At 43.8% G+C, this 16715-nt stretch overlaps 1 protein-coding gene and 1 pseudogene across 3 annotated transcripts; one reads left to right on the plus strand and one right to left on the minus strand.

Annotated features, from left to right (window-relative positions):
* Positions 1-701: 701 nt before the first annotated feature.
* LOC136315075 (non-histone chromosomal protein HMG-14 pseudogene) lies at positions 702-1736 on the minus strand (annotated as a pseudogene).
* BCL2L15 (BCL2 like 15) lies at positions 1662-12738 on the plus strand. 3 transcript variants are annotated; one of them, XR_010727527.1, is made up of 5 exons: positions 1662-2035; positions 2572-2693; positions 6893-7117; positions 7738-7810; positions 12409-12738. XR_010727527.1 is itself a non-coding variant. In XM_066247274.1 (4 exons), the coding sequence occupies exons 1-4, from the start codon at positions 1909-1911 to the stop codon at positions 7753-7755; spliced, it is 492 nt and encodes a 163-aa protein (XP_066103371.1). In that variant the 5' UTR covers positions 1665-1908; the 3' UTR covers positions 7756-10775. The 3 variants fall into 3 exon arrangements, 1 of the variants encoding a protein (XP_066103371.1); XR_010727526.1 differs by lacking the exon at positions 12409-12738 and adding an exon at positions 10817-12398; XM_066247274.1 differs by lacking the exon at positions 12409-12738 and having other exon boundaries at positions 1665-2035; positions 7738-10775.
* Positions 12739-16715: the final 3977 nt, after the last annotated feature.

Below are 16715 nucleotides of genomic sequence, written 5' to 3' on the forward strand. Positions count from 1 at the left end.
TTGAGATTTTTATTGGCTGTTTTTGAGGATAAGTACACAGACATTTCAATTTGTACACAATTCTTAACATACATACCAAAAATGTAAAGTCATGTAGTTGTGATTCTTTTCTAAACAGCTATTCCAAGGACTTTCCAGCTTAAAATTTGGGACTAATTTTTCTTGATAAGAGTATCAAGCACTAGTATCTTCAAATGTTGACACACTGTCACATCAGTCCCACTAATTCGCAATTTAATATCCTATGTACTACACGATCAAATTCTCAATCTTTCACAGCACATTAACAGTTACTAGGAACACTGGCCTACCACACCAGAGATGTTACAGAGTGCACAAACTTCTGACAGGGAGAGCCAAGATCAAGGAGTGGTTTTCTTTAGGGAACAATTCTACCAAAACCATGGGAATAGAATTTCAAATGTTCAAGACATTAAATGCACAACTGACTCCAAATTGCCATTTAGTGTGCTTTGTGTTCTAGGATATAAAAACGACCCCCATCTGTAGAATGTTAAGCTCACACCCAAGACAATCAAAGCCTCCCATATTCATATCCCACTATTTTCTGGTTGTTCCAAAAAATAAACAACCAGCAAATGATTTCACCTCTTAAAAAAAAAGCATTTATACTTAAAAAAATGAGATGAGGTGGAATTCCCTCCTTAAAAATGTTTCTAGAGCTACTAAAAAACTTGCATTTACAAAATAGTTGATAAAAATATTCCTCTGGATCGTACAAGAAGGGAGACAGGGACCGCCGATAAGACGTGATGTGCGACGTTAATCAGACTTGGCTTCTTCTCTCCTGCTTCCTCTGAGGCTGGGCTCTTCTCGTGTTATTTCCTCCGTTTTCCGCAGGCAGATCTTCTCAGGTTCCTGGTTAGCCCCTTCGGCCTGTTTTCCCTTTGCTCCCCTTTTCCCTCTTGTTTGCACTATTTTGTCTGCAGATTTAACCCTTTCCGCCGCCTTTTTAGGTTTTGTTTCCACTTCTGCAGGAGCAGGTTTAGCTGACAACCTCGCTGATCTCTTGGGCTCCACCTTCGCGGACCTCTCGGCGGAGCTGACCTTCCTTTCAGGCGTCGTGGCGGCCGGGCGGGCACGTGCTCAGTGTCTTCCCGAACCTGGGCTGCCTGGCCGGCCACTGCCTCTTCTCTCGCCCCCCAAACTGCTCCGACCCCTTTGCGCTCATTGTTGAAGACAGTGATCCGTCATCAGACACAGATGAGAACAAGCTAGCAGATGGGAGTTTTGACAGTGATGAGGAGTTGGATAAATTTTTATGATGAATAAAACTTGAGTTCAATAACTTTATGTAATACTTTTTTTTTTCTTCAAATTTCAGGCCCAAAAAATTAAGATGTGTTTTATACACACGAGCGTCTTATACATAGAGAAATACGGTATAGTTCCTTATTCATAGAAATAATCACTGTATGATTATGGCAAATAATTGTGATCATTAGGAGTTGCATGCCTGTCTATTAGTAAACTTCAAAACCTTCCTTCTTTAAGTTATACCACACAGACCCATACAGGAAATAATTTCTTAATGGAATTACCCAAGAGGCTCTCCCTCAACTGTTATTTCAGTTCTAAATTGGTAACCTAACTATAAAAGTTATTCATTAATCTTAGATACTGGCCAGGGTGTGGTTCTGAGATGAGGAACTGAAAATTTTCAGCTGGTCTCCCAGTTCTGTGTGGTAAGCTCTTTCTTCAATGCACTGCCACATATCTGAGCAGCTGCTTCTGAAGGAAGGTAGTGGGAGAGGCTCCAGGACTCCATCCCTTTGCACAGCTTTGTGGAACAGGGCACATCTACTGGCTTACCAGTATTTCTGACTTCCTGCTGAACTGAAAATTCCTTGTTTTGTGGAAAAGTAAAACTTGGCAACAAAGTCTAAAATGAAGACCCCCCAAACTTTTGAGGAGCAAACGGAATGCATTGTGGACTTTCTACTCACAGACTTCTTAGGCATGCCTTTGCAGGCTGCTAGCCGGACCCTGCACTGTGTCGACGGACCAGATTCAGGTAAGGCTCCTGGCCTGAGGTGGCGAGTGAAGGTCAGTAGGAGAACTCGAGTAAGCTTCCTTATTTCCATTTAACTTTCAAGAGGCAAAATTGAAGCTTTCAGCAACGCCTGAAGTCTTTATGGAAGGGAGAGAGATGCTCAGTGAAGGGAGATTTTCCTGAATATTGGTGTTGGGAGAACCTGAAGATGTTCTCAGGAGAGAACGATGCCAAAATTGTTGAAAAATGTAGAGAACTTTCTCCAATGCCCACGTTCTTGGGACTTGCCCTCCATTCAAACATGATGAGAAATGTAAAATCAATCTATTAAAAACAAACAAACAAACAAAAAGCCCTGGTCGGAATGGCTTAGTTGGTTAGAGCTTCCTCCTGAAACACAAAGGTTGCCAGTTCCATCCCCGGTCAGGGCACATACAGGAACAGACTGATGTTCCTGTATCTCTCGCCATCCCCCCCACCCCTCTAAAGTCAATCAATAAAAATAAATAAAAGCAAAAAACACTGTGACAAATGTGACTGCAATCCCTCTGTTTTAGGGGAGGCTTGCTCTTTTGATGAGGCCATCATTGCTGGTCGCCTTCGGATGTTGGGGGACGAGTACAATGGAGAACTGGAAGCTTCTGTCCAAAGAGTCATCGAAGAAACCAGGCGGGGACAGGTCACGTTTCTACTACTTTCTATTTACTGCTTATTTTTCTACTTCAGATGCTCTTTTCTTACTCTTCTTGTAGAAGTGTGACCAGAATGTTCTGTGAAAGATTTGGGGGCTATGTTTATCCAAGCAGATACAGCTGGAATTCTCCAAATGCCAATTCTTTGGGAGTTAAAGCCTAAGGGGCATCGAGATGGAAAGCTTTGGGCATGGGCTGGTCAGCCTTCACATTGTTTCTGTTCATTTTGGTTTTGTCAGACCTGTGCTTGGTGGCCTAGAGCATATCTAGAACATGATTCTTTTATGCACCTGTTTTAATACCTGTTTTTCTGGACGTGGTCATCTTTTTCTCCTCAAGGTCCACCAGTAACATTATATACAGGAAGGATAGGCAGTTGACAGTTTGATGCAAGAAGGAATGATGATACAGGAGCCCATGAGGGCATATCTGGCTCTTCAGAATGCTGATCGCTGGCAGTAGCACTTGGACTCTGTATTGGAGATAAAGACCACAGTCGGTGTTCTATGTGTTGCTGATTAATACCAATAGTGGTAGTTAATATGAAGTCTTCACTTACCATGTGCCAGGGGATAGTCTAGATCAGGGGTCCCCAAACTACGGCCTGCGGCCCGCATGCAGCCCCCTGAGGCCATTTATCTGGCCCCCGCTGCACTTCCGGAAGGGGCACCTCTTTCATTGGTGGTCAGTGAGAGTACTGTATATGGTGGTGCACAAAGCACGGCGTCGCTCACGTACAGTACTACTTCCGGTGATGCTGGACGCATGTGTCACGGCTCCAGAAGCACATCATATCACTTCTTACAGCTAGCAGTGCCAAATATGGAACCGGACATTGACCATCTCATTAGCCAAAAGCAGGCCCATAGTTCCCATTGAAATACTGGTCAGGCCCTGGCCGGTTGGCTCAGTGGTAGAGCGTTGGCCTGGTGTGCAGAAGTCCCGGGTTCGATTCCCGGCCAGGGCACACAGGAGAAGCGCCCATCTGCTTCTCCATTCCTCTTCCCCTCCCGCAGCCAAGGCTCCATTGGAGCAAAGATGGCCCAGGCCCTGGGGATGGCTCCTTGGCCTCTGCCCCAGGCGCTAGAGTGGCTCTGGTTGCAACAGAGCGATGCCCCGGAGGGGCAGAGCGTTGCCCCCTGGTGGGCGTGCCGGGTGGATCCCGGTCAGGCGCATGCGGGAGTCTGTCTGTCTGTCTCTTCCCATTTCCAGCTTCAGAAAAAAAAAAAAAGAAAGAAAGAAATACTGGTCAGTTTGTTGATTTAAATTTACTTGCTCTTTATTTTAAATATTGTATTTGTTCCCGTTTTGTTTTTTTTACTTTAAAATAAGATATGTGCAGTGTGCATAGGGATTTGTTCATAGTTTTTTTTTATAGTCCGGCCCTCCAACGGTCTGAGGGATAGTGAACTTGTCCCCTGTGTAAAAAGTTTGGGGACCCCTGGTCTAGATGCTTGACACTTATTATTGCATTTAATCCTTACCCCACTTTACAAGGTAGCGTAGAAACTATTATCCATAGCACAACCTCTCCCTATCTGCATGAACACTATGAGAGCAAACATCCAACCCATTTTGTTCACTGCTGTATTTGCACAATGTAGAACAGTGCTTGATGCATAATAGCCCTCGGTAACTATTTTCTGACTTGATCTCCATTTAAGCAGAAAAGGAAACAGAACTAGGGAAATAAGTTAACTAGGTTTATGCAGTAAGTATTTTTTTCTTTATTCTTTTATTTAATTTACTTTTCCATTACAGTTTACATTTAATGTTACTTTGTAATAGTTTCAGGTGTATAGCAGAGCAGTTAGCAATCATATACTTTACAAAGTGATCCCCCCAGTATTTCCAGTACCCATCTGGCACCATCGATACATAGTTGTTACAGTACTATTGACTATTCCCTGTGCAATCGCATCCCTATGCAATAAGTATTGAAGTTAGGATTTGAAGCCAGACTGATCCCAGAACCATGATGCTTTATCCTTACTGAATTCAGCTTGGGTGGTGTGCTGACTGTACATTAGACTCAACTAGCCTTATTACTCCTAATTGCTTGTACTGTCACTTTCCTAGGTAGCTGAGAGTTGAATCTACTTTTCATTTTTTAATTAAAAAATTTTTTTTGAGACAGTCTCAAACTCCCAGAAAAGTTGCATGTATTGTATAAAGAATTTCCCTCTTGAATCATTTGAGAGTAAGTAGCAACATGATCTTTCATACCCTCTCCCAATCCTTTTATATTTCCTTGAAGCAAGGATAGTGTCATATATAATCACAATCTAACCATCAAAACCAGAAAATCATCATGGATACATTGTTACCTCATCCTAAGATCTCATTCAAATTTTGCCAGTTGTCCCAATGATGTCAATTGATAGCAAAAAGATGTAGGCCAGCATCAGGTATTACATTCTCATGTCTCCTCCAATCCGGAATAGTTCCTTAGTCTTTCATTGATTTTCACAACCTTGATGCTTCAAGGTTACATGGTTCAGTCCTGATCAGATAGCTCGGTTGGTTAGAGCATCATCTTGATACTCAAAGGTTGTGGGTTCAATCCCTGGAGAGGGCACATACAGGAACAGAATGATGTTTCTCTCTATATTCTTCCCTCTCTCTAAAAGCAATCAATTTAAAAAATTTTATTTAAAGATCATATGGTTCAGTTATGTTGTAGAATGTCCTTTACGTTGGTTGTGTGTTTGATGTTTCCTCTTGAATGGATTCAGGATATGCACCTTTGGTAGGAATATCACAGAAAGAAGTGTTACCGCATTCTCATTCCATCAAGTGGCACACATCTCAACTTGTCCCATTGCGTGGTAACTTTAATCACGAAAGGTGGCGTCTGCAAGGTGTTTCCACTGTACAGTGACTCTTTTCATCTCTGTAATTAAGAGATTTGTGGGGAAGGACTGTGAAACCATGTAAAACGTCCCATATCTTTCAAAATTTCAATCCATTTATTTTTTCAACATCAGCATAGACTTGTGAATTCCTACTTTATTCAATAGGTCATCATCTGTTACTGTCATTACTTATTTGAATGCTCACATTGTCCCAGCTTTGACCAGTGGGAGACTTTTCCATCTGAACTGTGTCTTTTTGGCATGTCCCTATCATTCTCTGAGTACTTCCTTACTTTCTAACAGAGATATGTAATTTCCAATTCCTATCTGGACATCAACCGTTCTCCAGGGAGCTTTGGTTTCTTTTAACAGAAAAACAATCTTCAGATACCAAGATCTAGGTACTCTTACGTGGATGCCCTCCCCAGCTTGTTCTGTCCCTGACACTCTGCTTGACCGCCATGGGCCCCCTACCCTACGCTGCAATAGATCTTCCCTGGCCCTCCCTAATGGCTTTTGGGCCAAATTTTGGGGAGAAGGACAAAGGAAAAGCTAATTCATTTTCTTTTGCTTTAGAGTTTCCCAGACTTCAGTCTTTCAAGCAATACCTTCCCAGTTTGACCGGCTGTACCATCATGCGCTTAATAATTTTCTCTCAAATTATTTTTGTTTCTCTTTCAATCATTTGGTTCATCCTAGGCACTAATATCTGAAATCATGGATTTGATGGGCTACTTCTGGTTTTTCTAATAGCCATTAAATAAAATATTGACCCTGGCCGGTTGGCTCAGTGGTAGAGCGTCGGCCTGGCGTGCAGGGGTCCCAGGTTCAATTCCCGGCCAGGGCACACAGGAGAAGCGCCCATCTGCTTCTCCACCCCTCTCCCTCTCCTTCCTCTCTGTCTCTCTCTTCCCCTCCCGCAGCAGAGACTCCATTGGAGCAAAGATGGCCCGGGCACTGGGGATGGCTCCTTGGCCTCTGCCCCAGGCACTGGAGTGGCTCTGGTTGCGATGGAGCGACGCCCTGGAGGGGCAGAGCATTGCCCCCTGGTGGGCAGAGTGTCGCCCCCTGGTGGGCGTGCCAGGTGGATCTCGGTCGGGCGCATGCGGGAGTCTGACTGTCTCTCCCCGTTTCCAGCTTCAGAAAAAAAATAATAAATAAATAAAATAAAATATTAAAATGAGAACAATCTATTCATTTGCTCCCTAAGATTACCTTAGACATAATACAACGAGTGGTACATTGGCCACTTTGCTTTACTGGATTCCTGTTCCTGCAGCCTTCTGCACTTTTTAGTGCTATTCCGCTGATATTTCTGTGTCTCTCCCCAGGTGGGAGCTGTCCTTCAGGACACAGTAAACTCTCTCAGCATGGCCTGGTGTGCTCAGGATTCCAACCTTGCTTATGAGAGAGCCTTTTTGGCAGTATCAGTGAAGCTTCTTGAATGTGTGGTCCGCAAGGCTCCTGAATTGGCAAGACAGATGGCGGCCCCCATGAGAAATATGATCAATGGGAACGGTGCCATCCGGGAGTTCATCCAGGGCCAGGGAGGTTGGGTAAGTATGTCGGGCCCCTGGCTTTGCTGGGTTTTTGCTACTAATACCTGGGGCTCCAATTTATGATTCCTTCGGTAAGTTGGAAACCAAGCAGGAAAACAGGCCTCCCTACTTCACTGAAAACGCCAAGAGTGTTTTTTTCCTTGGAAAAAGGGGAGCATTCAGAAGCTCCACCTGTGGATGTGGGACTCCAGAGTCATGCCGCCCAAAATGTTGACTGCTAGCTATATAAAGTGAATTTTACTTCCTACACACCTGTGAAGTATGTGAGTGGTTGAGTTCTCTCTCAGCCTGGCTTCACTCTGACCTGGTAAATCTCTGGGTCTTCTTTGCCCGAGGTCTTTGGCTGCATGTTGAGAAATCCGGATCACCTTACTGTTTGTTAGGAAACTAAAACGTTAATGTTGTCTGCTGGGGTGAAAACTCTAGGAGGCGTTCGAAGCCCACATCTTAGTCATCATTAGACCATCTGCTCTCATGGAGTGCTCCCCTTCACTCCCAGGGTCAGCAGGTGGCCTGGTAAGGGCTGCACTCCTTGGTGGCACCTGCAGGCCATTCCTGGTTTCCTGAGGACCCTAGGACCATCCCTTTGACTGTTGGATGTTCATTGTCCTTCCTAGGAAAATCTGGAGGGCTGAAGAAGAGGCGGAGCTGTTGGGCAGCCTGAACATCTCTTCTTCTTTGACTAATCAGGTGATTGATTTCTGGCCATTAAATCAGACAAACAACCAAATAAAAAACCACTTTCTTTTGGTCAGAACTGAATTTAGCTGAATAATTTATTTTCTATTGATAAAGTTGGAAACAGCTCCAAGAGAACCACAGACATTTTTTTTTTTGTATTTTTCTGAAATGAGAAGCAGGGAGGCAGAGAGACAAACTCCCGCATGCACCCAACCAGGATCCACCTGGCATGCCCACCAGGGGGCGATGCTCTGTCCTTCTGGGGCATTGCTCTGTTACAGCCGGAATCATTCTAGCACCTGATGTGGATGGAGACCATGGAGCCGTCCTCAGCACCCGGAGCCAACTTTGCTCCAATGGAGCCTTGACTGCGGGAGGGGAAGAGAGAGAGAGAAAGGAGAAGGGGAAGGGTGGAGAAGCAGATGAGTGCTTCTCCTGTGTGCCCCGGCCGGGAATCAAACCCAGGACTTCCACATGCCAGGCTGATGCTCTACCACTGAGTCAACCGTTCAGGGCCAATTTTTTTTAACTTTTCTTTTTATTTACTGATTGATTTTAGAGAAAGAGGAAAGGAGAGAAACAAAACATTGATTTGTTGTTCCACTTATTTATGCATTCATTGGTTGACTCCTGTGTGTGCCCTGAGTGGGGATGAAGCCATATAGCCTTGGTGTATTAGGACAACGCTCCAACCAACTGAGCTACCCACCAGGACATGATCTACAGAGACTTTTACTTTGTTTTTATGTGAATTTTAATGAGGTCCTGTTGAAGCAAAGACCGCCAGTCACAAAGCAATGACTTGTTAGTGTTGCCTGTGGAAATACAGTCCTTTCAGGGGGTTGCAAGAAAAGCGTTTCAGGAGACCAGCGCCTGGGTGATTGTGGGGGTGAGTTTATTGTGATAGAAATAGAAGGCTGTCTACAGGTTCCCAGTGTCTCATCTCTGTCCATCCCACTGTAGAAAAAGTCCAGCCTTGTTTTTTCATCAGGTCCCGAACACAAGTCAAAGTCCACATATTCTGATAGAGTGGAATTCCAGGCAGGCCAGGGCAGGCTTTTGCTGGAGTCATTTGGGGAGAAGGGAGTCAAGTATTAGATTAGCCCTGTCTTTGGTAAGACTCTTGTCTACTAATTTTGCAGTCAAAGGAATTTCAGGGAGATTTTTTGGTTGCAAAATCTTGTTACTTTAAGTCTAGAATTTTCTTTTAAACTCATAACCTCAATTTCATGTTAATTTCACCTGAGCAGCATTATTTTATGCATTTTCAAGGTTGGAAGTGAAAAATGGGCGTTTGTTCACCTGCCCTTCTATTATAAAGGTCAAAGAAAGATAAAAGAGTTGCTGCATTTGTACCGCCACAGAATGCAGGAAGTGCTGGCCCACATCTAGGACAGCAGGGCCATCTTACCTTAGGTGAAGTTAGCTGCAGACCACAGTGATTTTCAAAGCGTTGTTCACATTGCCAATTGTAGACCTTGTAAATTGCTGATTTCCAGGTCCTATCCCTAGAGATTCAGATCCATTCAGGGTAGGCTGGGGCCTAGGACCCTACCCTTTTAACCAGTTTCACAGGTGATTCTGATGTATACAGGTGGAATTTGAGAACCATCACTTAAAGCAGGGGTTGGCAACATATTATTTACGACTGTTTTAGCATTGCATAGCAGAGCTAAGAAGTATGGTAGATATTCTGTGGCGCCTTAATGCTTAAAATATTTACTCTCCGTTTAAGTTTGAAGACCCCTGCTCTAAAGCTAAGTGAACATTTCTCCTTGAGTAATTTAAACTCTGTTGCAATTCTGTTAATTCCTGGCAAACACAACTGTAGTTAGGATAACACTTTTTTTGCAGAATTTAGTCTGAGCGTGTTTGTTAGTTCTTACATAGACTACTCTCTCTCTAGGACTTTTGGCAAATTAGAGAGCTCTGTGACTCTCGAGTTGTCCAGAGAGGGTGGCCATGGCCCTAGCCCTACCACAAGTGATGGAGGTCACTGGAGCAAAGCTTATGGTTTCTATGATACGAGTACCTCATAATAGTCCTTAATAATCTCATTGATTAGTAGGCAGTCATGAAGTAGAGACTCCTTCATCCAAAAGTCTCAAAACCAGGTTACCTACCTCCATGTCAGGAAAGAAACCATTGCTATATCTATTTTTGAAGAGGTGTTCATGTCTTTGGCTAAAGTTTACAGAACTAACCACATCCCCTCCCTTCAGCCACTCTCCGGCTCCCCTGTGCTGCTAATATGCTTTGACTTTTAAAGTTAGGCTATTTCCTGTATTCTTGGATAAATCACAATAGGTTAATAAGCCAGAGTGAGATTTCATGTTTCTCTTTAGTAGAAAATTACCTTTTTTGTTACCAACTGAAGATACTTGGTGTATTTCTTTGTCCCTTACGTTACTATAAACTCAGCATGGTAAATTTTGTGGTTTTTGACCTCTTAGGGGAAGTCACTGTTTTCACTTTGATGAATGCTTTTCTGTTTATGAAATAAAATTCTTCTGTCTATGCACTTGAACTAATTCTTAGCAAGTGCAGTGTAAATGAAATGATATAGAAACAGAACAAATTGGTGGTCTCCTGGGGCAGGGAATGGGGGGATGGGTGAAGGGGATCAGAAGGTACAAGGTACAAACTTCCAGTTAGAAGATGAAAAAGTCCTGGGCATCTAATGGAGAGCATGGTGGCGATAGTTAACAATACTGCATTACGTATTTGAAAGTTGCTAAGAGAGGAGATTGTTAAAGTGCTCATATATACACACACATAAAAAAAAATAAAATAAAAATTTTAAAAAGTGCTCATACACAAAAAACATTGTACCTATGTGAGGTGATGGATGAGTTAATCTTACTGTGGTATTCATTTCACTATATAATCGTTATATTGTATACCTTAAATTTATGCAATGTTAAATGTCAATTATATCTCAGTAAAGCTGAAAAAATTAAATAGAATGAAATGGAGTCCAGCAGCCTCCTCTTTGTTTCTTCTTTTCTTTCTTAGCCACTCCAGCTCCCTGGTCTAGCCTACATTGCTCCTAAAACATCAGAATATGAATCTAGCTCCAACCATCTGACGGTATCTTGAGAAGGTGGACTTGGTGCCCCTAGGCATTGCACTGGCGAGTGAGTGCAGCAGCTCTGGCCTGGCTGGTGTCTGTGCAGGAAGAAGTCACTGTAGCCCAGACTTGAAGAATGCATTTATCGTCTGATTTTAACAATTTAGTTTCACCATAGACCAGTCACGTGACATTGGACTAGTAATCCAATTCCTTTGTGCCGTAGTTTCCACATCTTAAAATAGAGATGATTTGGTAACTAATTCGAAGGATTCTCGTGAGGGATAGACCCTTTGTAAAGGGTTTAGCCCCAGTGCCTGGAATATCTTAAGTACTGCTTACACAATTTGGAGCTCTTGTGATTTGGAATTCCTGAAGTTCTAGCTGGACTTTTTTCTCTTCATTAACTTCATTTTTCACAAAGGCAAACCGACAATCTATGGTTTTAGCTTTTACCTCTATGAGGGTGATTTGTAAGTCTGACTTACTTCCATTTTTCCCAAATCTATATCTACAAATACTAATTCTTCATTTCTGTAAACCCTTCATTTCCCCAGACTGTCCCCAACTGCCATCCAGTTAGCTCAAAACCTTGGTCATTTTTCCCTTTTCCCTCTCTCCACTCCTATTCACCAAACTAGTCTTTCTCACGTGTTCCTTCCTTTCTGTCACGTTCTTCCTATAAGCGTTTATCACCACCCCTGGGCTGTTGGTGAAGCCTCCTCGTTAAACTCTCAGTGACCCTCCCATTCCGGGCCTGACCCCATCTGGCCTGTCCTACATACAGCCTGCACCAGATTGGCCAAAGCTGTGGTTCCTTTGTCTATGGTTTATTCATTTTTAGATATGTTATAGCTCATTTTGAAATTATATGTAACACTGAAGGAGATGATGAGACTTTCAAAACTTTATCAGAAAGGAATATTTATTTTTTTAAATCAAGAAACATTTACCCAAATCATTGTCCCCTTTGACTTCCATTCTTTTAACATCTTTCAGCACAGTTTTTGAAAGTTATTGGCTATGTTCACCATCTTGATTGTGATGATGGTTTTATGGGTGTATACACAGACCAAAACTTTCAAATCGTACACTTTGAAATGTACAGTTTATTGCATGTCAGTAATACCTCAGTAGAGTTGTTAAAAAAAATCCTTCGGTGGTTTTCCACTGCCCATCAGATAAAGCCTGACTTTTCAGCCTGATATGCAAATTTCCCCCAGGATCTTGTCCTGCCTGCCCTTCCAGCCCTGTCAATCAAGACTGCTCTACATACCCAATGCTCCAGTCAGACTGAGCCGATCACTAAGCTGTCCTCCTCCTACTGTTCTCTGTATTTTGTATCGTTTTCTCTCAGACTCTCCAAACATCTTTAAGTCCCAACTCAAATGTCACTTCCTCCATGAAGGCTATCCAGATAACCTAAACAAATGATCTGTGCCTTCTCAAACTTTTGCTTGTACCTCGTTTACAGTCTTATCACCAGTGGCCTTAAATTACAGTCATGTGTGTGCTTGTCTTCCCTACTCGAATAAAGGATCCTCAATGAACACTTCTGCAACACCCCCTGCCCCGTTCTCTTGCGTGTGTGTGGATCTCATAATGGATGAGTACTAAATGAACATCGGATGAAAGATGAGACTTCAAGTTTGATTATATTTTGAAGAAGATGCCAACCAAGCCTGACCAAGAGTCCTGAATCTCTGTTTAAAAAAGAAAAAGATGCCTGACCTGTGGTGGCGCAGTGGATAAAGCGTTGACCTGGAAATGCTGAGGTCGCTGGTTTGAAACCCTGGGCTTGCCTGGTCAAGGCACATATGGGAGTTGATGCTTCCAGCTCCTCCCCCCCTTCTGTCTCTCCTCTGTCTCTCCCTTTCCTCTCTAAAATGAATAATAAAAAAAAATTTTAAAAAAAAAGAAAAAAATTGCTTCCACTGCAAGTTGTTCGTTGACCTTTGCCTGCTGAGGAGTGTGTTTCTGAAACCGAAGGCAGAGCGCGATTCCCACGTCCCGGTCCCCATGCCGGGTGCTACAAGGTTCACAGCAGGTAGAAGAGTCTCAGAATGCCGCAGTGACAAGAAGCAGGTTGGAAGATGGGGAGGGGACATCCCTGCTGTGGCTGATAGGAAAACATGAGCAAAAAGCTTCATTAGAGGTGCTTTATAAGTCTCCTCAATATCTGTTTATAAAGAAAAGAAAGTCCATTCTGGAAATAAAGGAGGTCATTTTGTTTTCTGGCCATTGCAGCCTTTTGGGGCTGGCTCCGTATCTCATTAGCAGCCCCATACCTTTCATAATAAAAGCCCTGCTGCTTGAGCAGTGGAATCCAGGGCGGTCTCTTTGCCAGGTTCCTGGACCTCCCTATAGGGAAGGCCCATCTGCTCCTGGCATAGAGAAAGTGCCTAGCCAGAAGCTAGCAGAAACTGTGCCAGGCAAGAGACCAGGAGTAACTGATGCAGCGAGTAACCAAGTCAGCGAGGACCTCTCACACATGCCTAACCCATTCTATAGCATGCTTTATCACAACAGACTTCAACAACCTTATGGCTTAGACAAATGCATACAACATATTATCATTGCCTTGGATAAACTTAAAACCACAGGGGACATTTGTGTGTGTGTGTGTGTGTGTGTGTGTGTGTGTGTTTTTCCTGAAGTTGGAAACTGGGAGGCAGACAGACTTCCGCATGCGCCTGACCAGGATCCACACAGCATGCTCACCAGGAGGCGATGCTCTGCCCATCTGGGCCGTTGCTTCGCTGCGACCAGAGCCATTCTGGCGCCTGAGGCAGAGGCCATGGAGCCATCCTCAGCACCGGGGCCAACTTTGCTCCAATGGAGCCTCGGCTGCAGGAGGAGAAGAGAGAGACAGAGAGGAAGGAGAGGGGGAGGGGTGGAGAAGCGGATGGGCACCTGTCCTGTGTGCCCTGGCTGGGAATTGAACCCGGGACTCCTGCACACCAGGCCGATGCTCTACCACTGAGCCAACCGGCCAGGGCCTGTGTGTGTTTCTTAATAAACTCTTAACTAAACTGGTGTGGGGGGAGACAAAGAACATGAAGAAACTGAGAAAACTTCTAGAACTGAATATAAAGATTTGTACTAAAAGGTTGAGGCTAAGAGAAGGTCATGGTGAGATGGAGTCAGGGATAAGATTTTTGAAGAAAAAATAACTAGGCTTTATGGCTTTATTTTTATCTTGGTGAAAATTAGGAGGCAAGGTGAGAAGCAGCAAGAAAAGTAGCGGTAGAATGAACAAGGGCTAATGGGTGACGTGGTTGGACAGGCTGGGCGGGGACACCTGATGGGGAGGGGCTTGGTGAGGAGCTGAGGAATCTGGACTTGTTCCATGCTTTCAGTCAGTACTGCGGCTCTTCGGCAAAAAAGGGGAGTTTTAAGAACTTTCATTCCACCTTCGTCACCTGTGGATACTGCTGGGGAATACATAAATAGGAAGATAACAAGAGCCATTCCTCCCTGCAGGAATCAGACAGTAGGGGAATGGCGGCTAACGTGGGAGGGAATGAAAAAGGCAGGTTGAATCTAAGGCGTTGAGGAGAAAGGACCAATAGGCCTTGGTGACCAAGAGGATGCTTACAAAGGACTGAGTGAGTGTCCCACAGATAATACACAGAGCCCATATCAAATCGATGACCCTGGGGTGTAGAATTGGCTTCCCCAGAGTAAAACATGCCTCCTCCCAGAGAGAAGAATGTTCTGAGAAACCCACTGACGACTCTGTCCTGTGCTCATGATCCCCCCTTACCCTCTCTTCCGTTAAAGTGTTTTCGTAATTCCCGGCCTCCGCCACACGGCTACTTCCCCGTAAGTTGGCACACTCCTCTCTTGTTGGAACACGTAAAAGTGTGATGGGCACTCCTGTCTCTTGTCATGATTCTGCACAAACCCCAGAGCCACATGAGGGAGCAGTGGAGTGTTCCTTTCTCACTCGTCCGCTGCTCATTCACAATTGTACTTTCCGCTAGAACTCACCCTTGATGATGATTCTCATTCCGTGTTCAGGACGCTTTGCCTACGTGGAATCGCTGTGCTCACTCAGGGCTTGTGGCAGACTGGTTAAAACGTTTCATTGTAAAATTTTAAAACATTTTTAGGTACCTGGCAATCTTTGCTTCTCTGACTTGTTTCCCTTCCCCAGTCTTTGATCTTCCCACAAGATATCAATGAATCAACAGAATCTTCGTCAGAAAGCGTTAGTCCTGCTGCCCTCCAGTACCCCCAGAAGGAAGTGTGAGCAATTAAGTAGTAGCTTAGAGTTGTTCAAAATAAAACACCTTTGTTTTCTCCTTCAGTTTGGTTTCTGCTTGCTTGAGTGGTCTGCTCAGGAAATGGCCTTTTAGCTAAGGGGTTTTTGAGGTTTGGTTATTTTACGATGCTTCTGTACTCTGGTTTTAGAGTCTAACAGACACCTAAGAGTTGCTGCCTGCTTTAAAAAAGATCTGTCTGCTGCTAAAACACTATTTTCAGATCCTTATATTTTGGGTAAAAGTCTACAGAGGGCATCGAAGCAAGTTTTTCTTTCATATATCTATCTACATATTATCCCGCCCTAAGAGGAGGAGAAAGTGAGAGAAGGTTCTGAAATACAGGCTTGAGGAAAAGAGGCTTAGATTTCATTCTATTCGGTATCTTATTGTTTATTAATTAGTAAAGTTCTGGGGGTTTTTTTTCTTTTACAGAGACAGAGAGAGAGAGATAGACAGGGACAGACAGACAGGAATGGAGAGATGAGAAGCATCAATCATTAGTTTTTCGTTGCGCGTTGCAACACCTTAGTTGTTCATTGATTGCTTCTTTCTCATATGTGCCTTAACCACGGGCCTTCAGCAGACCGAATGATCCCTTGCTTGAGCCAGCGACCTTGGGCTCAAGCTGGTGAGCTTTTGCTCAAACCAGATGAGCCCGTGCTCAAGCTGGGACCTCGAGGTCTCGAACCTGGGTCTTCCTCATCCCAATCCAACGCTTTACCCCCTGCGCCACCGTCTGGTCAGGCTAAAGTTCTGGTTTTAATGGGACTAGAGACATTCGTAGGGGATGGATTATGAAACTGTATATCTCTCTCTCTTTTTTTTTTTTTGGTCTAAATACAGAAAATCATTTTCCTTTTCAGATAAGGCTTTGCTATTCTGCAAATGAGCAAGTTAGTGTAGGAAAATTTTATTTTTATCAGTAATTAAGTCCATTTTTTGTTTCTGAGCAGCTTTATTAACTGGTTAACACATTTTTCAACATATTCTGCCTTGTTCACTATTGCATATCCAGCCCCTCACATACTGCTTAGCATTTCATGGGTACTCAATAAATTTATTGAATAAATTAATGAATTTTTATGTTTTTTTTCCTAATTAAAAATGGTGTAGCAATTTCTTTCTTTCTTTTTTTTTTTTTTTTAGTGAGAGGAGGGGAGGGAAAGACAGACTCCTGCATGCACCCTGACCAGGATCCACCCAGCAAGTCCCACTAGGGAAAGATGACCTGCCCAATTGGGACCTTGCTCCATTGCAGCCAGAGCCATTTTTTAGCACCTGAAGTGGATGCTGTGGAGCCATCCTCAGCGCCTGGGGCCAACTCACTCTAATCAAGCCATGGCTGCAAGAGGAGAGGAGAGAAAGAGAGAGAGAGTGAGAGAGAGAGAAGCAAAAGAGGGAGGGGTGGAGAAGTAGATTGTTGCTTCTCCTGTGTGCCTTGACCAGGAATGGAACCCTGGACTTCCATATGCCAAGCTGATGCTCTACCACTGAGCCAACTGGCCACGGTGGTGTAGCAATTTTAAAAGAAGAATTTTTGAAAGCACAATTACACATGTAATTCTTTTTTTTACAT

Source organism: Saccopteryx bilineata, chromosome 11 (genome assembly GCF_036850765.1).
Source record: "Saccopteryx bilineata isolate mSacBil1 chromosome 11, mSacBil1_pri_phased_curated, whole genome shotgun sequence".
In the NCBI taxonomy this organism is placed as follows: domain Eukaryota; kingdom Metazoa; phylum Chordata; class Mammalia; order Chiroptera; family Emballonuridae; genus Saccopteryx; species Saccopteryx bilineata.

What these genes read in the sequence shown, in the direction of transcription:
- BCL2L15 (XM_066247274.1), top strand. Translation starts at nt 1,909, where the DNA reads ATGAAGACCCCCCAAACTTTTGAGGAGCAAACGGAATGCATTGTGGAC. An exon ending in TGTCGACGGACCAGATTCAG is followed by an intron (nt 2,036 to 2,571) that starts GTAAGGCTCCTG and finishes CCTCTGTTTTAG; the next exon opens with GGGAGGCTTGCTCTTTTGAT. An exon ending in AAGAAACCAGGCGGGGACAG is followed by an intron (nt 2,694 to 6,892) that starts GTCACGTTTCTA and finishes GTCTCTCCCCAG; the next exon opens with GTGGGAGCTGTCCTTCAGGA.